This window comes from Phyllobates terribilis, unplaced genomic scaffold (genome assembly GCF_046119375.1).
Source record: "Phyllobates terribilis strain yellow unplaced genomic scaffold, ASM4611937v1 Scaffold_4__5_contigs__length_816908805, whole genome shotgun sequence".
Taxonomy (NCBI): Eukaryota; Metazoa; Chordata; class Amphibia; order Anura; family Dendrobatidae; genus Phyllobates; species Phyllobates terribilis.
This window is the reverse complement of record NW_027362764.1, coordinates 23848368-23873771: the sequence shown is the minus strand read 5'-3', so window position 1 is coordinate 23873771 and position 25404 is coordinate 23848368. Positions and strand designations below refer to the sequence as shown.

The window sequence follows — 25404 nt, the reverse complement described above, 5'->3', positions numbered from 1 at the left end:
TTGAAGCGGAGGTCTTCCAGGAGTTCTGCACCCTGTATGGATGCCGGAAGATAAGAACAACACCCTATCACCCGCAAACTAATGGACTTTGTGAGAAAATGAACCAGGTGGTGATAGATCTCCTGAAAACATTGCCCCTGGAGGAACGCAGTCTGTGGCCTGAGAAGCTGCCCGACCTGGTGGACCTATACAACCACATCCCTGTAGGTTCCACCAACTGTACCCCGGCTTACCTAATGAGGGCAAGACCTGGTAAGCTTCCTGTTGATCTGGAGATGGGAGTCCTGACACCCGAGGACACTTCACCAGAAGCCAACTGGGACACAGAGAGGCAGCAGCAATACCGAAAAGTACAGGAGAGCGTGGAGCGTAGTCTCTGTCAAGCTAGGGAAAGACAAGAGAAAACTTACAACCAGTATGCTCCCGCTGTTCCCCTGGTGCCCGGAGAGCAGGTCTTGAAGAGGAAAAGACGGCTCCACAAGTTGGACGACCAATGGGAGAAGGACCCGTACACCGTACTGCCCTCAAGCCACGACAACCCGAAGATCTGTACAATCAGTAAAGACGGAGGGGAAACCACAGCCATTGTATCCCGGGATCACCTAAAGAAGTGTCCCGAACAGCTACGGAACCCTGAAAAGGAACAAGAGGACCCTCGACCCGTAGAGGAAAGGGAAGATATGGTTAGTACTGTGCTCGGAGACTTCCCTCGGTCTTGGACTCAAGTCAATAGTGCTGTTGTGGTACCCGTCCTCACGTTCCTCCAACCAGCATCCCAAGTGCCTACGGAGACACAGGTAGAACTGGAAGAACAGCCGGTCCAGGAGGCAGAAGGCCCCACACAAGCAGACCAGGAAAATCAACCCTCTGCTTATAGTGAGCCTGCCATACCCCTAGTGAGCCAAAGAGTCCATAGACGGCTGCCCAGTTTACCCTTGACAGCTCCTATACCCTGTAGCTCAGGACCAATCAACCAGCTCCGTAGGTCCACTAGGGTCACTAGAGGCCAGCTGCCCATACGGTGGAGGATCTAAAATGTTCAAGCTATTTTATTAATGTTTACCTGTTTATTGTTGCTTGTGTATAATTATGTGTTTCTAGTTATTTATAGGAGTCTTTGGTGGATTTACCGGGAATCCTTTGTGCATATAGTTGGAGCGTAACCCAGGACGGACTGAAAGACTGTTAAGGACTCGGGGCAGGACAGACCCCTACCTGGTTACGTCTCCCTGTGTTGGTGAAATGGACACCCTTGTTTTCCTCAAAAGTTACACCCGGTTGCGGACACGCCGTGACCACCTTATGTGTTGTCTCTATTAGAATGTTATTGTTTGCACCTTGTTATGTTTACAAAAGTATGTTTAGTCCCGAAGTACTAACTTTCACTAGGGGGGAATGTGGCACCCCAAGGGTCTGGTCTCCACAGTAATAGCAATGTTATGTCTGAGAGCAGGTGGGAGGTCTCTTGGTCAGGAATCCTATGCATGCCACACCTCCTGCCCAGTCCTGGGAGGGGAAGAACTTCCCCTATATAAAGCTGGGGCTGAGGCAGGGTTAGTGAGTAGAGTAGAGAGAAGAAGAGGAGCAGCATAGGAAAGAAAGATCAGGAGCTCAGTGGGAGCAGTGCTAAAAGGAATCAGAGGCTGGCAGCTGAAGAGCTCGCCCTGATTGAAGAGTTACCACCGGACCCGGAGTCCGAGGCTGTGGGGATTAACCCAGACCCAGCAGCAGAAACCGCCCGGCAGGGGATTTCAGGTCCTCTGGCCAAGAAACCCGAAGGCACGGTCACACGCGTGGGACCAGCACCGCCGTCGTGGAGCGGAAGCCACTAGAAGGCCCCGAGTCACCGGCCATACGGGTGAGCACCACACGGTACACTCAGGGACGTGGGCTACCTTTACCCGCCTCTAGCAAGGAAGCCAGAAGAGTACAATTAGTTGGGGAGGCCTACAACTCCGCCTGGCCAAGGGGGATCCCATCTGCTCAAGGACTGACCAGGCCCCGACCGCTAGCCAGTACTCCGGGAGGGTCTATCTTTGTCACCAGTAAAGACCCTGAACTACACCGCATCGTCTCTGAGTGGTTCCTACTACCCCCATCATCCACGTCGGCTGCCCTGAGGCCATACCCCTCCCGTTGGGGGTTATACCATCCACGCTGCACCATCCTTCCACCGGCCTCAGCGGTCTGCCCTGCAGCGGCAGCTCCATAGCTGCATTCAACGGGTGGCGTAGTCGTCCTACATCTACTGCTAATATACCGCCACTTAGTCTGACTCCCTGGGCACGGACCGGGTCATCGCCACGAGACTACTACCCCTATCCGATCCGGCTCCGGGTAGGCTCCCGCGTGCGCAACGCTGCGCGACTCAGGCCCAGGGGCGCGTCATACAGGTGTCTATTACTGTCAGTGTCAGTATACAGGTGACTATTAGTGTCAGTGTCAGTATACAGGTGTCTGTTAGTGTCAGTGTCAGTATACAGGTGTCTGTTAGTGTCAGTATACAGGTGTCTGTTAGTGTCAGTATACAGGTGTCTATTACTGTCAGTGTCAGTATACAGGTGTCTGTTAGTGTCAGTGTCAGTATACAGGTGTCTATTACTGTCAGTGTCAGTATACAGGTGTCTGTTAGTGTCAGTGTCAGTATACAGGTGTCTATTACTGTCAGTGTCAGTATACAGGTGTCTGTTAGTGTCAGTGTGAGTGTACATGTGCATGGCTGTGTAATGTCTTTGTGAGCAGATCTCTCAGTGACGGTCACGTTGGTCGGTGTGGATCCTCTCGGAGTTGGCACGCGGTACCTCGGTCGTTACTATTACACTGATGGGATTGTCTGACTCTCGGCTCGCAGTCAGGACTTTGTTTGTTTTTTAACAATAGAACATAGAACAAGCGCTAGAAATACCGTTACCCTGAACTCAATCCAGAAAGTTTCTGTCACCAGTAGACCTTCTCCGTAATGAAGTTATCAAGCCAAGTTATATCCGCTGCCAGGTCCTCCTCACTGGAGCAGAGAACAGGCTGCGACGTGACCGGACAGAAAGACCCGGACCTTAATGTCCTTGTCTTAGCCCCTCCGTGACCACCGTCTGTGAGGAGCAATGTGGCTGACACCAGGAGTAAACACATCAATAAATAGCATCGGGCCCTCATTTAAACATACGGACTCCTAATCTGGAAGTGGAAAAGTTGTATATTGTCTGACACAACTGCCCGGGATGTCTCATGAAGAAGTGTCGTCTGTCTCCGAGACACAGGCCTGAAATGTGCAGTTATTACAGCCCTGTAGACAGATCTATGATGGGTTCTTTGCTTCATGGTCTTCCTCAGGTGAGATCTTCCTTCGCTGCTCATCGATATGATCCCGGCATTTATGAATGTGAACAGATTTTAATTGTGGACGGTGACTTCAATAATTATTGCAGGCATCTCGCAGGTTTGCTTCGCGAGGTAAGAAAATATTGTAACCTGGGAGAAACAGTCTCTATTTTTGGGGCCGGTAGAACTTGGGCTCGGTCGATGTCTCGCGTACCGATCTTTATATCAGACTCTAATTATATCTGGATTATAAAAATCCAAGAAAAAAAAGTCATAACCGATGGTTCACAGCAGAGGAAGACGAGGGGTGAAAAGGTCTCCAATCCCATCCCTCGATCAATAGGATATCTGCTTGTGACAACTGAAAATTGGAAGAAAAGTGTGGGGACAATAGGACTGCACCAGGCCCACCTGAGGGCTGAATGGGAGGTTGTGTTTGAGAGGTCTGGTCACATGTGACAATTCCCCTTAACCCTGCCCGACCGGTATGGCAAATCGTCCTTATTACCTGCTGGGAGAATGAATCCCCCTTTGTGCTGCCACTGTCACGCCACATTAAATGCACAATGGACCCAGATATTTTATATGAAATTCACCCTCAGCAGTGATTAGCAAGGACCAACTAAGTCATAGCAACCTAGAACTATGCATTGGAAGGGCCTCGTTGTCAGCCAAAAGGGAAATCCCTATTGAAATGGTTTCATAAAACAATCTAAAGGGCGTGTGAATTGTGGGCGAGTGTTCCACTTTTTTCTCTTCGGCTTAATCTCATGGTCTTGGAGATATTGTGTTTGCGGCATATCCCAGCAGGGAGTGGACCAGGGTCTCCTGTCAACTTCTTCTACAGAAACTTTTCCAAAAAATGCTGGTGCCATCGCCTCCCACAGAAAAAAAGAAACACGGATTTCTGAAAAGAGGAGCCCCCCGAACACATCCTGAACGGTCACCGTTCCTCTTCCTCAGGTCGCAGGTCGTAACCTCGAGTCTGGGGTCGACTGTTTGGCTCCTGCAGATTATTAGAACATGGCACCTTCAAGCAATGAATTCTGGAAGGAAAAGCTGAAGCTTGGAGTCTCCGCATGGCTGATTAACGAACGTTTCACAATGTCTGACCGTATGCGAAATCATGGCTGCATCACGAGACCATGAGCCAGACTGAGTTACCAACCGACTTTTTGTAGCCAGAACAAACCAACTAACCAAGTTACCAGCCTAACTTCTGTACTCACAACAAATCAACTAACCGAGATTCCGGCCTACATTTTGGACTCCAAAACAAACCAACTAACTGAGTTATTAGCCTACCTTGTGTACCCACAACAAACCAACTAACCAAGTTACCAGCCTACCTTCTGTACTCACAACAAACCAAGTAACCAAGTTACCAGCCTACCTTGTGCACCCACAACAAACCAACTAACCAAGTTACCAGCCTACCTTCTGTACTCACAACAAACCAACTAATCAAGTTACCAGCCTACCTTCCGTACTCACAACAAACCAAGTAACCAAGTTACCAGCCTACCTTCTGTACCCACAACAAACCAACTAACCAAGTTACCAGCCTATCTTAGGTACTTACAACAAGCCAATTAACCGAGTTACTGAGTTACCAGCCTACTTCATGTGCCCACAATAAACCAACCAACTAACTTACTGCCTATTCTGTATCAACAACAAACCAACTAACCAAGTTTCCAGACTACTTTCTGAGCTCATAAAAAAACAACTGAGGTACCTGCCTACCTCATTTACCCACAATAAACCAACTAACCAAGTTACCAGCCTACCTTCTGTACGCACAACAAACCAAGTAACCAACTTATCTGCCTACCTCATTTACCCAGAAAAATCCAACTAACCTGGTTTCAAGCCTATGTTATGTACCCACAACAAATCAACTCCCCAAGTTACCAGACTACCTTCTGTATCCACAAGAATCTAACTAACTAAGTTACCAGACTACATTTTGTACCCTAAAACAAACCAACTAACTGAGTCACCACCCTGTCAGTAACTGATATTTCTTTATTTTATAAATTTCCTCATTTTATGGCAGATTTCGTACAATCCCAGAAATTTGCTTCCACCTCCATCCATGCCGGCAGGCCAAGAATTTCTTCTCTGTAGGAAAATGGACGGATAAGGTGACTGTAATTTCATTTCCATACGTTGGAATCCTTTCAGCCATGTCACATTGAGGACCATTTTTTTTTCCTTATTATATCTTGCTTTCTAGATTCCCACACAGCAGTTGACCGGCGTCCGGTACTTGTGAGGTCCTCTCACTGATTGAAGTCGTGCAGCTTCTTTCCTTTTCTTCAGTCGTATGAGTAATCAATGGCGGACGCCGCCTGCTCGGTGACTGTAGTTGGTCATGATGATGTTTCCAAAGTCACCAAGTGTTATTGTCATCCTCGGTCAATGAATGACACTGGATATAAATCTGCACTAAACTGAAGACTTCAGAGAATATCCAATAGTGACGCTTTGTATGACGAGGGGTGACATTATGTAAAACTAATCGACGCAACAACAGACCACAATTTGTGGCTTACGGAGGAGATTTGGTGACGTTGAGCAGTGAAACGCACTGGGAATCCCTTGGAGTATTCTCCCAGGGATGTCTCGATTAGCAGCGGTAATGAGCTGTGACTAATATTATAACACAAGCACGAAAAGGACCCAAAGTAAGGCCTTGAGGAATATTCCAGGGTAACTGGCAGCTCTTTCTCCAAAGCCCTGAAGCCATGATCTCCAGTCTAGTGTAAGGGGCAAAAGTCACTGACAATGGGGGAATGTGCCAACTGGAGGCCTTCATCCTCCATTCCTGAAGGAAGCAGGAACTGTAAAATTGGCTCCGGTAAAAGAGCGGGAGCGCAAAGTCTCACAACTAGACAAGACTTTGTCTTCTACAGAAGATCTCTAATGAGAAGCCTTCATCTCCACACTGGCTGTAGGCTTTTTAGATGTCCTTGTGTTTCTGTGGATACAGCTGTCTGGTCAATTTAAAGGTAGCCCTAGAATGACAGCCTGGAAATCCTCAATTCTTCTCCATACAAAAGGATCACATAATCAATAAGATGGCTTACTTATATAAAATAACAACTGAAGCATTGATTACGAGCATGTACTAAGGAAATGTCTTTACCTTTATCCAGCACCGGTCCGAAAATCGCTAGGTTGTCATTTACTGTAGTACAATTCCACCTTCTCCCCCGGAATTGGTGCTGACACTCCTGGATGCCAATTTTGACTCCTTCAGCTACATTGGGCATTATCTCCATATAATTCCGACAGAAGCGCATCTGTTTGGGGACAAGGCCAGGAATGGTCCCACATGGAATAGGCTGCATCCCCAGGGAAGAGTACTGCTGACCGATAGCCAATGACCTGGAACAAAGAAAAATGACATATGTGAAATGCGTTAGTGCTATGATGGAAAGTGATATCACGTGCTGAATTATATCTGCAGTTGGTGAAATGTGGTGGCAAGATCATGACTCACTCACTGACTCACTAACTGGTCTACTCACTGATCTACTTACTGGCCTAATCACCAGTGTACTCAGTGGCGTACTCATGGACCCACTAAATGGTGTACTCACTGGCACGCTCACTGGCCTACTCACTGACCTACTCACTGGAATTGTCACTGTCTATTCACCGACCTAGTCACCGGCACATTCACTGGCCTACTTACTGACCTACTCACTGGAATTGTCACTGTCCTATTCACCGACCTAGTCACCGGCACATTCACTGGCCTACTTACTGACCTACTCACTGGAATTGTCACTGTCTATTCACCGACCTAGTCACCGGCACATTCACTGGCCTACTCACTGACCTACTCACTGGAATTGTCACTGTCCTATTCACCGACCTAGTCACCGGCACATTCACTGGCCTACTTACTGACCCACTCACTGGAATTGTCACTGTCTATTCACCGACCTAGTCACCGGCACATTCACTGGCCTACTCACTGACCTACTCACTGGAATTGTCACTTTCTATTTACCGACCTAGTCACCGGCACATTCACTGGCCTACTCACTGACCTACTCACTGGAATTGTCACTTTCTATTTACCGACCTAGTCACCGGCACATTCACTGGCCTACTCACTGACCTACTCACTGGAATTGTCACTGTCTATTCACCGACCTAGTCACCGGCAGGTCCTTCACAGGAATTTTTGGAATGTGGAAGAAAAAAATGAACATTTAACTTTATTCACAAAAATGTTACTTTAGACCCATTTTTTTTTATTTTTGCAGGGGTAACAGTAAAAAATCGACCCCAAAATTTGTTGTGCAATTCCTCCTGAGCACGCCGATACCCCATATGTGGGGGAAAACCACTGTTTGGGCGCACGGCAGGGTTCGGAAGGGAAGGAGCACCCTTTGACTTTTTGAATGTAAAATTTGCTGGAATAAGTAGCGGGCGCTATGTTGCGTTTTGGGAGCCCCTGATGTACCTAAACAGTGGAAACCCCTCACAAGTGACACCATTTTGGAAACTAGACCCCTCAGGGAACTTATCTAGATGTGTGGTGAGCACCTTGAACCCCCAGGTGCTTCACAGAAGTTTATAACATGGAGCTGTGAAAATAAAAAAATCAAACATTTTCCACAAAAATTATCTTTTAGCCCCAAATTTTTATTTTCACAAGGCTAAGAGGATTTCTTGGATGGACCCCAAAAACTGTTGTGTAATTTCTCCTGAGTACGCCGATATCCCATATGTGGGGAAAATACACTGTTTGGGTGCACGGCAGAGTTCAGAAGGGAAGGAGCACTGTGTGACTTTTTGAACGCAAAATTGGCTGGAATCGAGAGCGGACGCCATGTCACGTTTGGAGAGCCCCTGATGTGCCTAAATACTGGAAACCCCCCACAAGTGACACCATTTTGGAAACTAGACCCCTCAAGGATTTTATCAAGGGGCATAGTGAATATTTTGAACCCAGAGGTATGACACAGAATTTGATAACATTAGGTCATTATATTGAATAAGTTGTCATTAGTCTTGAGCACAAGTGCTCGCTACTTGAGTTTGCATCGGGTACTCAGGTATGCACCAAGTATCACGGGTGCTCGAGTCCCTGCCCCGCATGTTTCACTGTTGTTAGACACCCAAAAAAACATGCGGGCATCACTCGTGCATGGTAGGCAATCCCCGCAAGGTTTTTTTGGCCACAAAGCATCAAAGCATATGAGGCGGAGACTCGAGGATGTCACTTGAGCACACGCGATACTCAGTGCATACCCGAGCACCCGATGCAAACTCAAGTAGCGAGCACTTGCGCTCAACATTAGTCGCCATATCGTCATCATTTTTTTTCTTAACCCTAGCACAACCCTAACCCTAGCACAACCCTAACCCTAGCACAACCCTAAACCTAGCACAACCCTAACCCTAGCACAACCCTAAACCTAGCACAACCCTAACCCTAGCACAACCCTAACCCTAGCACAACCCTAAACCTAGCACAACCCTAACCCTAGCACAATCCTAAACCTAGCACAACCCTAACCCTAGCACAACCCTAACCCTAGCACAACCCTAACCCTACAGTTTATTTTTTACACCATTCCTTGTGCAGTATAAGTGATTAGATGACTTTATTCTTCGGGTCGGTGTGATTACAGCGATACCAGATCCATATCGGGTTTTTATGTTTGTCAACTGTCATAGACTAAAAGACGCTTTGTTTTTGCAAAGACTAGCTTTTGCAATCATTTTTCCATATTTTGGCCGACAGAGTCATGTGACGGCTTGTTTTTTGCGGGACAAGTTGACGTTTTTATTGGTATCATTTTCAGGCAAGTGATATTTTTTGATCGCTTTCTTTTCCGATTTTTGGGAGGAAGAATAAATAAAAAACAACAATTCAGGATTTTTTTTTTTTATGCTGTTCCACGTGTAGTAAAATTGATAAGGCAACTTTATTATTCTTCGGGTCAGTACGTTTACAGCGGTACCACATTTATATCGTTTTTCTATGTTTTGGCGCTTTTACACAATAAAACTATTTTATAGAAAAAATATTTTTTTGTATCGCTTTATTCTAAGAGCTAGAACTTTTTTATTTTTCGGCTGATGGAGCTGTATGGTGGCTTGTTTTTTGCAGGACAAGATGATGTTTTCAGCGATACCATTTTTATTTACATTTGTCTTTTTGATCGCGTTTTATTTCATTTTTTTTTTTTTTTAACCGTTTTCTCTAAAGGGGTTAACTGGTGGGACAGTTTTATAGGTCAGTTCGTTCCGGACACGGCAATACCAAATATGTGTACTTTTATTGTTTTTTTGGGGTTTTTTCATAATATTTATTTATGGGTACAGTATACATATGTTTTTTGGATTATTTTTTACATTTTTTTAATATTTTTACAATTTGTTTTAATTTTTTTTTTCACTTTCTGACACTTTTTTTTTACTTTTACACTTTGTCCCACTATGGGACTTTCATTTTTTGCAGGCTGATCACTTGCATAGCATAGAGATGAGGCAGCATCTCTATGCTATGCTGTGTGTCAGCGCTGCACAGGCAGAAGTTACTTTGATCGCGCACTGCGTATGATCAAAGTAACTTCCTGATGCCTGGTGACCCGAATGTCGTCATGATGACATAGGGTCACTATGACAACTACCGGGACCCGGCACAAACAACAGACTGTGCGGGACGCCGGAGAGGAGGTAAGTAGGTCGTGCTTACCTCCCCTTGCTCCCGGAATGCTGCGATCGACTTAGATCGCAGAATTTCGAGGGTTAATGTGCCGGAAGCGGTGCGGCATTGTTCCTGGCACATAGTACTGTATGTCAGCTGTGAGAATCAGCTGACACCCGGCGGCGATCGCCCTGCACCACTTGTGTGCGGACGCGATCGCAGTGCGCGTAATAGTACGTACCTGGTCCAGTAGGCCCAGGTCACTACGACATACTATTACTGACCGCGTCACAAAAGGGTTAAAGTTAGAGATGTGAGTGGGCCCAACATTTTCACACAATCAATGAGTATGAGGTTGGCCATGGCTCTAATTGCTGGGATAGAAAGATGTTGAACACCAGAAGGTTGGCAAGTGATATGATGACATTATTTCCATTATGACTTGAATGTTGAGTTTTAGTGACCCAAGTTCTTCCCTGTAAGTTCATAGCTATTATAAGTGGATATAATATTATAAACCAGGCAGAGACAAAGGCAGCCTGACACAATCCCTTGTTTACTTCATCTCACAATCACTGTAACCACTGACTCTTCCCCACACTGTCCGTTATACTTCATCTCACAATCACTGTAACCACTGACTCTTCCTCACACTGTCCGCCGTTATACTTCATCTCACAATCACTGTAACCACTGACTCTTCCTCACACTGTCCGTTATAGTTCATCTCACAATCACTGTAACCACTGACTCTTCCCCACACTGTCCGTTATACTTCATCTCACAATCACTGTAACCACTGACTCTTCCCCACACTGTCCGTTATACTTCATCTCACAATCACTGTAACCACTGACTCTTCCCCACACTGTCCGTTATACTTCATCTCACAATCACTGTAACCACTGACTCTTCCTCACACTGTCCGTTATAGTTCATCTCACAATCACTGTAACCACTGACTCTTCCCCACACTGTCCGTTATACTTCATCTCACAATCACTGTAACCACTGACTCTTCCTCACACTGTCCGTTATAGTTCATCTCACAATCACTGTAACCACTGACTCTTCCTCACACTGTCCGTTATACTTCATCTCACAATCACTGTAACCACTGACTCTTCCTCACACTGTCCGTTATTCTTCATCTCACAATCACTGTAACCACTGACTCTTCCCCACACTGTCCGTTATACTTCATCTCACAATCACTGTAACCACTGACTCTTCCTCACACTGTCCGTTATAGTTCATCTCACAATCACTGTAACCACTGACTCTTCCTCACACTGTCCGTTATACTTCATCTCACAATCACTGTAACCACTGACTCTTCCCCACACTGTCCGTTATACTTCATCTCACAATCACTGTAACCACTGACTCTTCCTCACACTGTCCGTTATACTTCATCTCACAATCACTGTAACCACTGACTCTTCCTCACACTGTCCGTTATAGTTCATCTCACAATCACTGTAACCACTGACTCTTCCTCACACTGTCCGTTATACTTCATCTCACAATCACTGTAACCACTGACTCTTCCTCACACTGTCCGTTATGCTTCATCTCACAATCACTGTAACCACTGACTCTTCCCCACACTGTCCGTTATACTTCATCTCACAATCACTGTAACCACTGACTCTTCCCCACACTGTCCGTTATACTTTATCTCACAATCACTGTAACCACTGACTCTTCCTCACACTGTCCGTTATTCTTCATCTCACAATCGCTGTAACCACTGACTCTTCCCCACACTGTCCGTTATACTTCATCTAACAATCACTGTAACCACTGACTCTTCCTCACACTGTCCGTTATACTTCATCTCACAATCACTGTAACCACTGACTCTTCCTCACACTGTCCGTTATTCTTCATCTCACAATCACTGTAACCACTGACTCTTCCCCACACTGTCCGTTATACTTCATCTCACAATCACTGTAACCACTGACTCTTCCCCACACTGTCCGTTATACTTCATCTCACAATCACTGTAACCACTGACTCTTCCCCACACTGTCCGTTATAGTTCATCTCACAATCACTGTAACCACTGACTCTTCCCCACACTGTCCGTTATACTTCATCTAACAATCACTGTAACCACTGACTCTTCCTCACACTGTCCGTTATACTTCATCTCACAATCACTGTAACCACTGACTCTTCTCCACACTGTCCGTTATAGTTCATCTCACAATCACTGTAACCACTGACTCTTCCTCACACTGTCCATTATACTTCATCTCACAATCACTGTAACCACTGACTCTTCCCCACACTGTCCGTTATAGTTCATCTCACAATCACTGTAACCACTGACTCTTCCTCACACTGTCCGTTATACTTCATCTCACAATCACTGTAACCACTGACTCTTCCTCACACTGTCCGTTATACTTCATCTCACAATCACTGTAACCACTGACTCTTCCTCACACTGTCCGTTATACTTCATCTCACAATCACTGTAACCACTGACTCTTCCTCACACTGTCCGTTATACTACATCTCAGAATCACTGTAACCACGGACTCTTCCCCACACTGTCCGTTATACTTCATCTCACAATCACTGTAACCACTGACTCTTCCTCACACTGTCCGTTATACTTCATCTCACAATCACTGTAACCACTGACTCTTCCTCACACTGTCCGTTATACTTCATCTCACAATCACTGTAACCACTGACTCTTCCTCACACTGTCCGTTATACTTCATCTCACAATCACTGTAACCACTGACTCTTCCTCACACTGTCCGTTATACTACATCTCACAATCGCTGTAACCACTGACTCTTCCCCACACTGTCCGTTATACTTCATCTCACAATCACTGTAACCACTGACTCTTCCTCACACTGTCCGTTATACTTCATCTCACAATCACTGTAACCACGGACTCTTCCCCACACTGTCCGTTATACTTCATCTCACAATCACTGTGACCACTGACTCTTCCCCACACTGTCCGTTTTACTTCATCTCACAATCACTGTAACCACTGACTCTTCCTCACACTGTCCGTTATAGTTCATCTCACAATCACTGTAACCACTGACTCTTCCTCACACTGTCCGTTATACTACATCTCACAATCACTGTAACCACTGACTCTTCCTCACACTGTCCGTTATACTTCATCTCACAATCACTGTAACCACTGACTCTTCCTCACACTGTCCGTTATACTTCATCTCACAATCACTGTAACCACTGACTCTTCCTCACACTGTCCGTTATTCTTCATCTCACAATCACTGTAACCACTGACTCTTCCTCACACTGTCCGTTATACTTCATCTCACAATCACTGTAACCACTGACTCTTCCTCACACTGTCCGTTATTCTTCATCTCACAATCACTGTAACCACTGACTGTATGTTTAGGAGGCAGCGGCCTCTGTGCATTATTACATAACTAGGCCATGGTTGCAAGAAGCCCGACCGGCAAATGTAGTTTGATTGCTGGAGCTCACACGCCTCGATGACACAACACGTCACAGGGTTTCCACATAAAGCATCTTATTCAAGTGGTTGGACCTGACCTGGAGTTGTGGACTACGTCTCATTGTGCAGATCATATTGTCAGAGGTTATCATATATGAATACTATTAATCATGAGTAGCCATTTAGAGCCTGAAAGAAAATTTAGGAGGTTATGTGCTCCTTACAATTTTTTTAAGAATTCTATAAAATAGTTGATTACTTGTTCATCTGCAGAAGAACCTAGTCCAATTTTCTTGCAGTGGCCCCAAAGGGCAAATGAAGAATTACATGGTGTCCACTGAAAATATGAGCTGCCCTTAAAATGCAGAACAGGGCAGGTCCTGCAAAAAAGAAAATCTATCCAGGGGTGTGGTGATAGTAGGTGCAGGGATTGCAGACGCACATGGGCCCTGGAGCCTAGAGGGCCCAAAAGGTCTATTTAGCCTGAATGAGAAGACCAATACTGTTAAAGACCCCTGACAGTAGTTTCACGTTGGTGCTGCTCATAGGAAGCTCAGGGTGAACAGAGGCGGTCGGTATCGTGGGAAAACTTGATGAGAACCTTTGCTGCATACAGGAATCCATGAGGAATTCTGGGATATCGGGCAGATATGTGGAGCATCTCATGAATCCATATCCGTGCACGATCTCTTATCCCCGGAGCTGATACATGGCGGTGACTCACTCGCATTATACAACGTCGTGAACTCATCACTGAGTCTCTCAGGAAGGGAACAAATTGATTTAATTTTACAGGCTGTGGCACGCTGCAATAATTGGAGAAATTTCCACCTCTCCAGACCGGTCTGACCCGACCTGAGCTCTCGCTCCCAGCTGTTTGCAGCCTCGTCCCTCCCTCTCAGCAGAGTTGTTATATAGCGAGAATCTGCTTGCAAGAGTTGTGATGTCACTGGGATTACATGACACAAAACTCTCAGCGCAAGTGAGGATTGCCCCCATATGGGGTGGAGGGTGACAGATAGAATCATTTAACAGAATCTAGGATTTTATCTCCAAGATCCAATCACATGCCTCTTCCACAATCGCCAATACCCAGGAGAGTCACGTAACATGAAATCTTAGGAACTGAAAAGGACATTCAGACCCTTTCAAAATGCACTCTTAGCTGCCTGTAATTTCAGCTTTCCAGCATCCAGGATTTGTGCAAAATTTTACAAATGCCTGCAGTCACTAAAAAACACAGCAAATAGGAAGAGAGGGGGAAGAAAGGGGGATGCAGCTGCAGATTCTCTCTTTTTCTTTGAAACTGCATTCCATGTAAGAGGAAACATGATGAGAATGCATGATGTGAGAGCTGCAGATATTTTATCTGGAACTGCAAACTATAAGGAGGGGATGTAGCTGCTGCTTCTCTCTCTGTGGAATGAATGCTGTGAGAGGAGGGTGAGGAGGGGATGCAGCTGCAGCTTCTCTGTGGAATGAATGCTGTGAGAGGAAGGTGAGGAGGGGATGCATCTGCAGCTTCTCTCTCTCTGTGGAATGAATGCTGTGAGAGGAGGAGGGTGAGGAGGGGATGCAGCTGCAGCTTCTCTCTCTGTGGAATGAATGCTGTGAGAGGAGGAGGGTGAGGAGGGGATGCAGCTGCAGCTTCTCTGTCTGTGGAATGAATGCTGTGAGAGGAGGGTGAGGAGGGGATGCAGCTGCAGCTTCTCTCTCTGTGGAATGAATGCTGTGAGAGGAAGGTGAGGAGGGGATGCAGCTGCAGCTTCTCTCTCTGTGGAATGAATGCTGTGAGAGGAGGAGGGTGAGGAGGGGATGCAGCTGCAGCTTCTCTCTCTGTGGAATGAATGCTGTGAGAGGAAGGTGAGGAGGGGATGCAGCTGCAGCTTCTCTCTCTGTGGAATGAATACTGTGAGAGGAGGAGGGTGAGGAGGGGATGCAGCTGCAGCTTCTCTCTCTGTGGAATGAATGCTGTGAGAGGAGGAGGGTGAGGAGGGGATGCAGCTGCAGCTTCTCTGTCTGTGGAATGAATGCTGTGAGAGGAGAGTGAGGAGAGGATGCAGCTGCAGCTTCTCTCTCTGTGGAATGAATGCTGTGAGAGGAGGAGGGTGAGGAGGGGATGCAGCTGCAGCTTCTCTCTCTGTGAAATGAATGCTGTGAGAGGAGGGTGAGGAGGGGATGCAGCTGCAGCTTCTCTCTCTGTGGAATGAATGCTGTGAGAGGAGGGTGAGGAGGGGATGCAGCTGCAGCTTCTCTCTGTGGAATGAATGCTGTGAGAGGAGGAGGGGATGCAGCTGCAGCTTCTCTCTCTGTGGAATGAATGCTGTGAGAGGAGGGTGAGGAGGGGATGCAGCTGCAGCTTCTCTCTCTGTGGAATGAATGCTGTGAGAGGAGGAGGGTGAGGAGGGGATGCAGCTGCAGCTTCTCTGTCTGTGGAATGAATGCTGTGAGAGGAGGAGGGTGAGGAGGGGATGCAGCTGCAGCTTCACTCTCTGTGGAATGAATGCTGTGAGAGGAGGAGGGTGAGGAGGGGATGCAGCTGCAGCTTCTCTCTCTGTGGAATGAATGCTGTGAGAGGAGGAGAGTGAGGAGGGGATGCAGCTGCAGCTTCTCTGTGGAATGAATGCTGTGAGAGGAGGAGAGTGAGGAGGGGATGCAGCTGCAGCTTCTCTCTGGAATGAATGCTGTGAAAGGAGGAGAGTGAGGAGGGGATGCAGCTGCAGCTTCTCTCTCTCTGTGGAATGAATGCTGTGAGAGGAGGGTGAGGAGGGGATGCAGCTGCAGCTTCTCTGTCTGTGGAATGAATGCTGTGAGAGGAGGAGGGTGAGGAGGGGATGCAGCTGCAGCTTCTCTCTCTGTGGAATGAATGCTGTGAGAGGAGGAGAGTGAGGAGGGGATGCAGCTGCAGCTTCTCTGTGGAATGAATGCTGTGAGAGGAGGGTGAGGAGGGGATGCAGCTGCAGCTTCTCTCTCTGTGGAATGAATGCTGTGAGAGGAGGGTGAGGAGGGGATGCAGCTGCAGCTTCTCTCTGGAATGAATGCTGTGAAAGGAGGGTGAGGAGGGGATGCAGCTACAGCTTCTCTGTGGAATGAATGCTGTGAGAGGAGGAGGGTGAGGAGGGGATGCAGCTGCAGCTTCTCTGTCTCTGGAATGAATGCTGTGAGAGGAGGAGGGTGAGGAGGGGATGCAGCTGCAGCTTCTCTCTCTCTGTGGAATGAATGCTGAGAGAGGAAGGTGAGGAGGGGATGCAGCTGCAGCTTCTCTGTCTGTGGAATGAATGCTGTGAGAGGAGGAGGGTGAGGAGGGGATGCAGCTGCAGCTTCTCTCTCTGTGGAATGAATGCTGTGAGAGGAGGAGAGTGAGGAGGGGATGCAGCTGCAGCTTCTCTGTGGAATGAATGCTGTGAGAGGAGGGTGAGGAGGGGATGCAGCTGCAGCTTCTCTCTCTGTGGAATGAATGCTGTGAGAGGAGGGTGAGGAGGGGATGCAGCTGCAGCTTCTCTCTGGAATGAATGCTGTGAAAGGAGGGTGAGGAGGGGATGCAGCTGCAGCTTCTCTGTGGAATGAATGCTGTGAGAGGAGGAGGGTGAGGAGGGGATGCAGCTGCAGCTTCTCTGTCTCTGGAATGAATGCTGTGAGAGGAGGAGGGTGAGGAGGGGATGCAGCTGCAGCTTCTCTCTCTCTGTGGAATGAATGCTGAGAGAGGAAGGTGAGGAGGGGATGCAGCTGCAGCTTCTCTGTCTGTGGAATGAATGGTGTGAGAGGAGGGTGAGGAGGGGATGCAGCTGCAGCTTCTCTGTCTGTGGAATGAATGCTGTGAGAGGAGGAGGGTGAGGAGGGGATGCAGCTGCAGCTTCTCTGTCTGTGGAATGAATGGTGTGAGAGGAGGAGGGTGAGGAGGGAATGCATCTGCAGCTTCTCTGTCTGTGGAATGAATGCTGTGAGAGGAGGAGGGTGAGGAGGGGATGCATCTGCAGCTTCTCTGTCTGTGGAATGAATGCTGTGAGAGGAGGAGGGTGAGGAGATGCAGCTGCAGCTTCTCTGTCTGTGGAATGAATGCTGTGAGAGGAGGAGGGTGAGGAGGGGATGCATCTGCAGCTTCTCTGTCTGTGGAATGAATGCTGTGAGAGGAGGAGGGTGAGGAGGGGATGCAGCTGCAGCTTCTCTGTCTGTGGAATGAATGCTTTGAGAGGAGGAGGGTGAGGAGGGGATGCATCTGCAGCTTCTCTGTCTGTGGAATGAATGCTGTGAGAGGAGGAGGGTGAGGAGGGGATGCATCTGCAGCTTCTCTCTCTGTGGAATGAATGCTGTGAGAGGAGGGTGAGGAGGGGATGCAGCTGCAGCTTCTCTCTCTCTGTGGAATGAATGCTGTGAGAGGAGGGTGAGGAGGGGATGCAGCTGCAGCTTCTCTCTCTGTGGAATGAATGTCGTGAGAGGAGGAGGGTGAGGAGGGGATGCAGCTGCAGCTTCTCTCTGTGGAATGAGTGCTGTGAGAGGAAGGTGATGAGGGGATGCAGCTGCTGCTTCTCTGTCTGTGGAATGAATGCTGTGAGAGGAAGGTGAGGAGGGGATGCATCTGCTGCTTCTCTGTCTGTGGAATGAATGCTGTGAGAGGAAGGTGAGGAGGGGATGCAGCTGCAGCTTCTCTGTCTGTGGAATGAATGCTGAGAGAGGAAGGTGAGGAGGGGATGCAGCTGCTGCTTCTCTGTCTGTGGAATGAATGCTGTGAGAGGAAGGTGAGGAGGGGATGCAGCTGCAGCTTCTCTGTCTGTGGAATGAATGCTGAGAGAGGAAGGTGAGGAGGGGATGCAGCTGCTGCTTCTCTGTCTGTGGAATGAATGCTGTGAGAGGAAGGTGAGGAGGGGATGCATCTGCAGCTTCTCTGTCTGTGGAATGAATGCTGAGAGAGGAGGGTGAGGAGGGGATGCATCTGCAGCTTCTCTGTCTGTGGAATGAATGCTGTGAGAGGAGGGTGAGGAGGGGATGCAGCTGCAGCTTCTCTGTTTGTGGAATGAATGCTGTGAGAGGAGGAGGGTGAGGAGGGGATGCAGCTGCAGCTTCTCTCTCTGTGGAATGAATGCTGTGAGAGGAGGGTGAGGAGGGGATGCAGCTGCAGCTTCTCTCTCTCTGTGGAATGAATGCTGTGAGAGGAAGGTGATCAAGGGATGCAGCTGCAGCTTCTCTCTGGAATGAATGCTGTGAAAGGAGGAGAGTGAGGAGGGGATGCAGCTGCAGCTTCTCTGTCTGTGGAATGAATGCTGTGAGAGGAGGGTGAGGAGGGGATGCAGCTGCAGCTTCTCTCTCTGTGGAATGAATGCTGTGAGAGGAGGAGGGTGAGGAGGGGATGCAGCTGCAGCTTCTTTCTCTGTGGAATGAATGCTGTAAGTGGAAGGTGAGGAGGGGATGCAGCTGCAGCTTCTCTGTGGAATGAATGCTGTGAGAGGAGGGTGAGGAGGGGATGCAGCTGCAGCTTCTTTCTCTGTGGAATGAATGCTGTGAGAGGAAGGTGATCAAGGGATGCAGCTGCAGCTTCTCTCTGGAATGAATGCTGTGAAAGGAGGAGGGTGAGGAGGGGATGCAGCTGCAGCTTCTCTGTTTGTGGAATGAATGCTGTGAGAGGAGGGTGAGGAGGGGATGCAGCTGCAGCTTCTCTCTCTGTGGAATGAATGCTGAGAGAGGAGGGTGAGGAGGGGATGCATCTGCAGCTTCTCTCTCTGTGGAATGAATGCTGTGAGAGGAGGATGAGGAGGGGATGCAGCTGCAGCTTCTCTGTCTGTGGAATGAATGGTGTGAGAGGAGGAGGGTGAGGAGGGAATGCATCTGCAGCTTCTCTGTCTGTGGAATGAATGCTGTGAGAGGAGGAGGGTGAGGAGGGGATGCATCTGCAGCTTCTCTGTCTGTGGAATGAATGCTGTGAGAGGAGGAGGGTGAGGAGATGCAGCTGCAGCTTCTCTGTCTGTGGAATGAATGCTGTGAGAGGAGGAGGGTGAGGAGGGGATGCATCTGCAGCTTCTCTGTCTGTGGAATGAATGCTGTGAGAGGAGGAGGGTGAGGAGGGGATGCAGCTGCAGCTTCTCTGTCTGTGGAATGAATGCTGTGAGAGGAGGAGGGTGAGGAGGGGATGCATCTGCAGCTTCTCTGTCTGTGGAATGAATGCTGTGAGAGGAGGAGCGTGAGGAGGGGATGCATCTGCAGCTTCTCTCTCTGTGGAATGAATGCTGTGAGAGGAGGGTGAGGAGGGGATGCAGCTGCAGCTTCTCTCTCTCTGTGGAATGAATGCTGTGAGAGGAGGGTGAGGAGGGGATGCAGCTGCAGCTTCTCTCTCTGTGGAATGAATGTCGTGAGAGGAGGAGGGTGAGGAGGGGATGCAGCTGCAGCTTCTCTCTGTGGAATGAGTGCTGTGAGAGGAAGGTGATGAGGGGATGCATCTGCAGCTTCTCTGTGGAATGAATGCTGTGAGAGGAAGGTGAGGAGGGGATGCAGCTGCTGCTTCTCTGTCTGTGGAATGAATGCTGTGAGAGGAAGGTGAGGAGGGGATGCAGCTGCAGCTTCTCTGTCTGTGGAATGAATGCTGAGAGAGGAAGGTGAGGAGGGGATGCAGCTGCTGCTTCTCTGTCTGTGGAATGAATGCTGTGAGAGGAAGGTGAGGAGGGGATGCATCTGCAGCTTCTCTGTCTGTGGAATGAATGCTGAGAGAGGAGGGTGAGGAGGGGATGCATCTGCAGCTTCTCTGTCTGTGGAATGAATGCTGTGAGAGGAGGGTGAGGAGGGGATGCAGCTGCAGCTTCTCTGTTTGTGGAATGAATGCTGTGAGAGGAGGAGGGTGAGGAGGGGATGCAGCTGCAGCTTCTCTCTCTGTGGAATGAATGCTGTGAGAGGAGGGTGAGGAGGGGATGCAGCTGCAGCTTCTCTCTCTCTGTGGAATGAATGCTGTGAGAGGAAGGTGATCAAGGGATGCAGCTGCAGCTTCTCTCTGGAATGAATGCTGTGAAAGGAGGAGAGTGAGGAGGGGATGCAGCTGCAGCTTCTCTGTCTGTGGAATGAATGCTGTGAGAGGAGGGTGAGGAGGGGATGCAGCTGCAGCTTCTCTCTCTGTGGAATGAATGCTGTGAGAGGAGGAGGGTGAGGAGGGGATGCAGCTGCAGCTTCTTTCTCTGTGGAATGAATGCTGTAAGTGGAAGGTGAGGAGGGGATGCAGCTGCAGCTTCTCTGTGGAATGAATGCTGTGAGAGGAGGGTGAGGAGGGGATGCAGCTGCAGCTTCTTTCTCTGTGGAATGAATGCTGTGAGAGGAAGGTGATCAAGGGATGCAGCTGCAGCTTCTCTCTGGAATGAATGCTGTGAAAGGAGGAGGGTGAGGAGGGGATGCAGCTGCAGCTTCTCTGTTTGTGGAATGAATGCTGTGAGAGGAGGGTGAGGAGGGGATGCAGCTGCAGCTTCTCTCTCTGTGGAATGAATGCTGAGAGAGGAGGGTGAGGAGGGGATGCATCTGCAGCTTCTCTCTCTGTGGAATGAATGCTGTGAGAGGAGGATGAGGAGGGGATGCAGCTGCAGCTTCTCTCTCTGTGGAATGAATGCTGTGAGAGGAGGAGGGTGAGGAGGGGATGCAGCTGCAGCTTCTTTCTCTGTGGAATGAATGCTGTAAGTGGAAGGTGAGGAGGGGATGCAGCTGCAGCTTCTCTGTGGAATGAATGCTGTGAGAGGAGGGTGAGGAGGGGATGCAGCTGCAGCTTCTTTCTCTGTGGAATGAATGCTGTGAGAGGAAGGTGAGGAGAGGATGCAGCTGCATCTTCTCTCTCTGTGGAATGAATGCTGTGAGAGGAGGGTGAGGAGGGGATGCAGCTGCAGCTTCTCTCTCTGTGGAATGAATGCTGTGAGAGGAAGGTGAGGAGGGGATGCAGCTGCAGCTTCTTTCTCTGTGGAATGAATGCTGTGAGAGGAGGAGGGTGAGGAGGGGATGCAGCTGCAGCTTCTCTCTGGAATGAATGCTGTGAGAGTAAGGTGAGGAGGGGATGCAGCTGCAGCTTTTCTCTCTGTGGAATGAATGCTGTGAGAGGAAGGTGAGGAGGGGATGCAGCTGCAGCTTCACTCTCTGTGGAATGAATGCTGTGAGAGGAAGGTGAGGAGGGGATGCAGCTGCAGCTTCTTTCTCTGTGGAATGAATGCTGTGAGAGGAAGGTGAGGAGGGGATGCAGCTGCAGCTTCTCTGTGGAATGAATGCTGTGAGAGGAAGGTGAGGAGAGGATGCAGCTGCAGCTTCTCTCTCTGTGGAATGAATGCTGTGAGGGGAGGAGGGTGAGGAGGGGATGCAGCTGCAGCTTCTTTCTCTGTGGAATGAATGCTGTGAGTGGAAGGTGAGGAGGGGATGCATCTGCAGCTTTTCTCTCTGTGGAATGAATGCTGTGAGAGGAAGGTGAGGAGAGGATGCAGCTGCAGCTTCTCTGTGGAATGAATGCTGTGAGAGGAAGGTGAGGAGAGGATGCAGCTGCTGCTTCTCTCTCTGTGGAATGAATGCTGTGAGAGAAAGCTGAGGAGGGGATGCAGCTGCAGCTTCTCTGTGGAATGAATGCTGTGAGAGGAGGAGGGTGAGGAGGGGATGCAGCTGCAGCTTCTCTCTCTGTGGAATGAATGCTGTGAGAGGAGGAGGGTGAGGAGGGGATGCAGCTGCAGCTTCTCTCTCTGTGGAATGAATGCTGTGAGTGGAAGGTGAGGAGGGGATGCATCTGCAGCTTCTCTCTCCGTGGAATGAATGCTGTGAGAGAAAGCTGAGGAGGGGATGCAGCTGCAGCTCCTCTGTCTGTGGAATGAATGCTGTGAGTGGAAGGTGAGGAGGGGATGCAGCTGCAGCTTCTCTCTCCGTGGAATGAATGCTGTGAGAGAAAGCTGAGGATGGGATGCAGCTGCAGCTCCTCTGTCTGTGGAATGAATGCTGTGAGAGGAGGAGGGTGAGGAGGGGATGCAGCTGCAGCTTCACTCTCTGTGGAATGAATGCTGTGAGAGGAGGGTGAGGAGGGGATGCAGCTGCAGCTTCTCTCTCTGTGGAATGAATGCTGTGAGGGGAGGAGGGTGAAGAGGGGATGCAGCTGCAGCTTCTCTTACTGTGAAATGAATGCTGTGAGAGGAGGAGGGTGAAGAGGGGATGCAGCTGCAGCTTCACTCTCTGTGGAATGAATGCTGTGAGAGGAGGATGGTGAGGAGGGGATGCAGCTGCATCTTCTCTCTCTGTGGAATGAATGCTGTGAGAGGAGGGTGAGGAGGGGATGCAGCTGCAGCTTCTCTCTCTGTGGAATGAATGCTGTGAGTGGAAGGTGAGGAGGGGATGCAGCTGCAGCTTCACTCTCTGTGGAATGAATGCTGTGAGAGGAGGAGGGTGAGGAGGGGATGCAGCTGCAGCTTCACTCTCTGTGGAATGAATGCTGTGAGAGGAGGAGGGTGAGGAGGGGATGCAGCTGCAGCTTCTCTGTCTGTGGAATGAATGCTGTGAGAGGAGGAGGGTGAGGAGGGGATGCAGCTGCAGCTTCACTCTCTGTGGAATGAATGCTGTGAGAGGAGGGTGAGGAGGGGATGCATCTGCAGCTTCTCTCTCTGTGGAATGAATGCTGTGAGAGGAGGAGGGTGAGGAGGGGATGCATCTGCAGCTTCTCTCTCTGTGGAATGAATGCTGTGAGAGAAAGCTGAGGAGGGGATGCAGCTGCAGCTTCACTCTCTGTGGAATGAATGCTTTGAGAGGAGGAGGGTGAGGAGGGGATGCAGCTGCAGCTTCACTCTCTGTGGAATGAATGCTGTGAGAGGAGGAGGGTGAGGAGGGGATGCAGCTGCAGCTTCTCTGTGGAATAAATGCTGTGAGAGGAGGGTGAGGAGGGGATGCAGCTGCAGCTTCTCTCTCTGTGGAATGAATGCTGTGAGAGGAGGAGGGTGAGGAGGGGATGCAGCTGCAGCTCCTCTGTCTGTGGAATGAATGCTGTGAGAGGAGGGTGAGGAGGGGATGCAGCTGCAGCTTCTCTCTCTGTGGAATGAATGCTGTGAGAGGAAGGTGAGGAGGGGATGCAGCTGCATCTTCTCTCTCTGTGGAATGAATGCTGTGAGAGGAGGGTGAGGAGAGGATGCAGCTGCAGCTTCTCTGTCTGTGGAATGAATGCTGTGAGAGGAGGAGGGTGAGGAGGGGATGCAGCTGCAGATTCTCTCTCTGTGGAATGAATGCTGTGAGAGGAGGAGGGTGAGGAGGGGATGCAGTTGCAGCTTCTCTCTGTGGAATGAATACTGTGGGAGAAGGAGGGTGAGGAGGGGATGCAGCCACAGATTCTCTCTCTGTGGAATGAATGCTGTGAGTGGAAGGTGAGGAGGGGATGCAGCTGCAGCTTCACTCTCTGTGGAATGAATGCTGTGAGAGGAGGAGGGTGAGGAGGGGATGCAGCTGCAGCTTCACTCTCTGTGGAATGAATGCTGTGAGAGGAGGAGGGTGAGGAGGGGATGCAGCTGCAGCTTCTCTGTCTGTGGAATGAATGCTGTGAGAGGAGGAGGGTGAGGAGGGGATGCAGCTGCAGCTTCACTCTCTGTGGAATGAATGCTGTGAGAGGAGGGTGAGGAGGGGATGCATCTGCAGCTTCTCTCTCTGTGGAATGAATGCTGTGAGAGGAGGAGGGTGAGGAGGGGATGCATCTGCAGCTTCTCTCTCTGTGGAATGAATGCTGTGAGAGAAAGCTGAGGAGGGGATGCAGCTGCAGCTTCACTCTCTGTGGAATGAATGCTTTGAGAGGAGGAGGGTGAGGAGGGGATGCAGCTGCAGCTTCACTCTCTGTGGAATGAATGCTGTGAGAGGAGGAGGGTGAGGAGGGGATGCAGCTGCAGCTTCTCTGTGGAATAAATGCTGTGAGAGGAGGGTGAGGAGGGGATGCAGCTGCAGCTTCTCTCTCTGTGGAATGAATGCTGTGAGAGGAGGAGGGTGAGGAGGGGATGCAGCTGCAGCTCCTCTGTCTGTGGAATGAATGCTGTGAGAGGAGGGTGAGGAGGGGATGCAGCTGCAGCTTCTCTCTCTGTGGAATGAATGCTGTGAGAGGAAGGTGAGGAGGGGATGCAGCTGCAGCTTCTCTGTGGAATGAATGCTGTGACAGTAGGACGGTGAGGAGGGGATGCAGCTGCATCTTCTCTCTCTGTGGAATGAATGCTGTGAGAGGAGGGTGAGGAGAGGATGCAGCTGCAGCTTCTCTGTCTGTGGAATGAATGCTGTGAGAGGAGGAGGGTGAGGAGGGGATGCAGCTGCAGATTCTCTCTCTGTGGAATGAATGCTGTGAGAGGAGGAGGGTGAGGAGGGGATGCAGTTGCAGCTTCTCTCTGTGGAATGAATACTGTGGGAGAAGGAGGGTGAGGAGGGGATGCAGCCACAGATTCTCTCTGTGGAATGAATGCTGTGGGAGAAGGAGGGTGAGGAGGGGATGCAGATGCAGATTCTCTCTGTAGAATGAATGCTGTGGGAGAAGGAGAGTGAGGAGGGGATGCAGCTGCAGATTCTCTCTGTGGAATGAATGCTGTGGGAGAAGGAGGGTGAGGAGGGGATGCAGCTGCAGATTCTCTCTGTGGAATGAATACTGTGGGAGAAGGAGAGTGAGGAGGGGATGCAGCTGCAGATTCTCTCTGTGGAATGAATGCTGTGGGAGAAGGAGAGTGAGGAGGGGATGCAGCTGCAGATTCTCTCTGTGGAATGAATGCTGTGGGAGAAGGAGAGTGAGGAGGGGATGCAGCTGCAGATTCTCTCTGTGGAATGAATGCGGTGGGAGAAGGAGGGTGAGGAGGGGATGCAGCTGCAGCTTCTATCTCTGTGGAATGAATGCTGTGACAGTAAGAGGGTGAGGAGGGGATGCAGCTGCAGATTCTCTCTGTGGAATGAATGCTGTGGGAGAAGGAGGGTGAGGAGGGGATGCAGCTGCAGCTTCTATCTC

The 25404-nt window shown here is 49.4% G+C and overlaps 1 protein-coding gene across 1 annotated transcript in view; it reads right to left on the bottom strand.

The window, feature by feature from the left end:
* WNT3A (Wnt family member 3A) overlaps positions 1–25404 on the bottom strand; it is a 299427-nt gene that overhangs the window by 30011 nt on the left and 244012 nt on the right. Inside the window, exon 2 of the mRNA XM_073677179.1 lies at positions 6470–6711. Within this exon, the coding sequence (XP_073533280.1) occupies positions 6470–6711 (242 nt within the window). The remainder of the gene's footprint in view (positions 1–6469; positions 6712–25404) is intronic.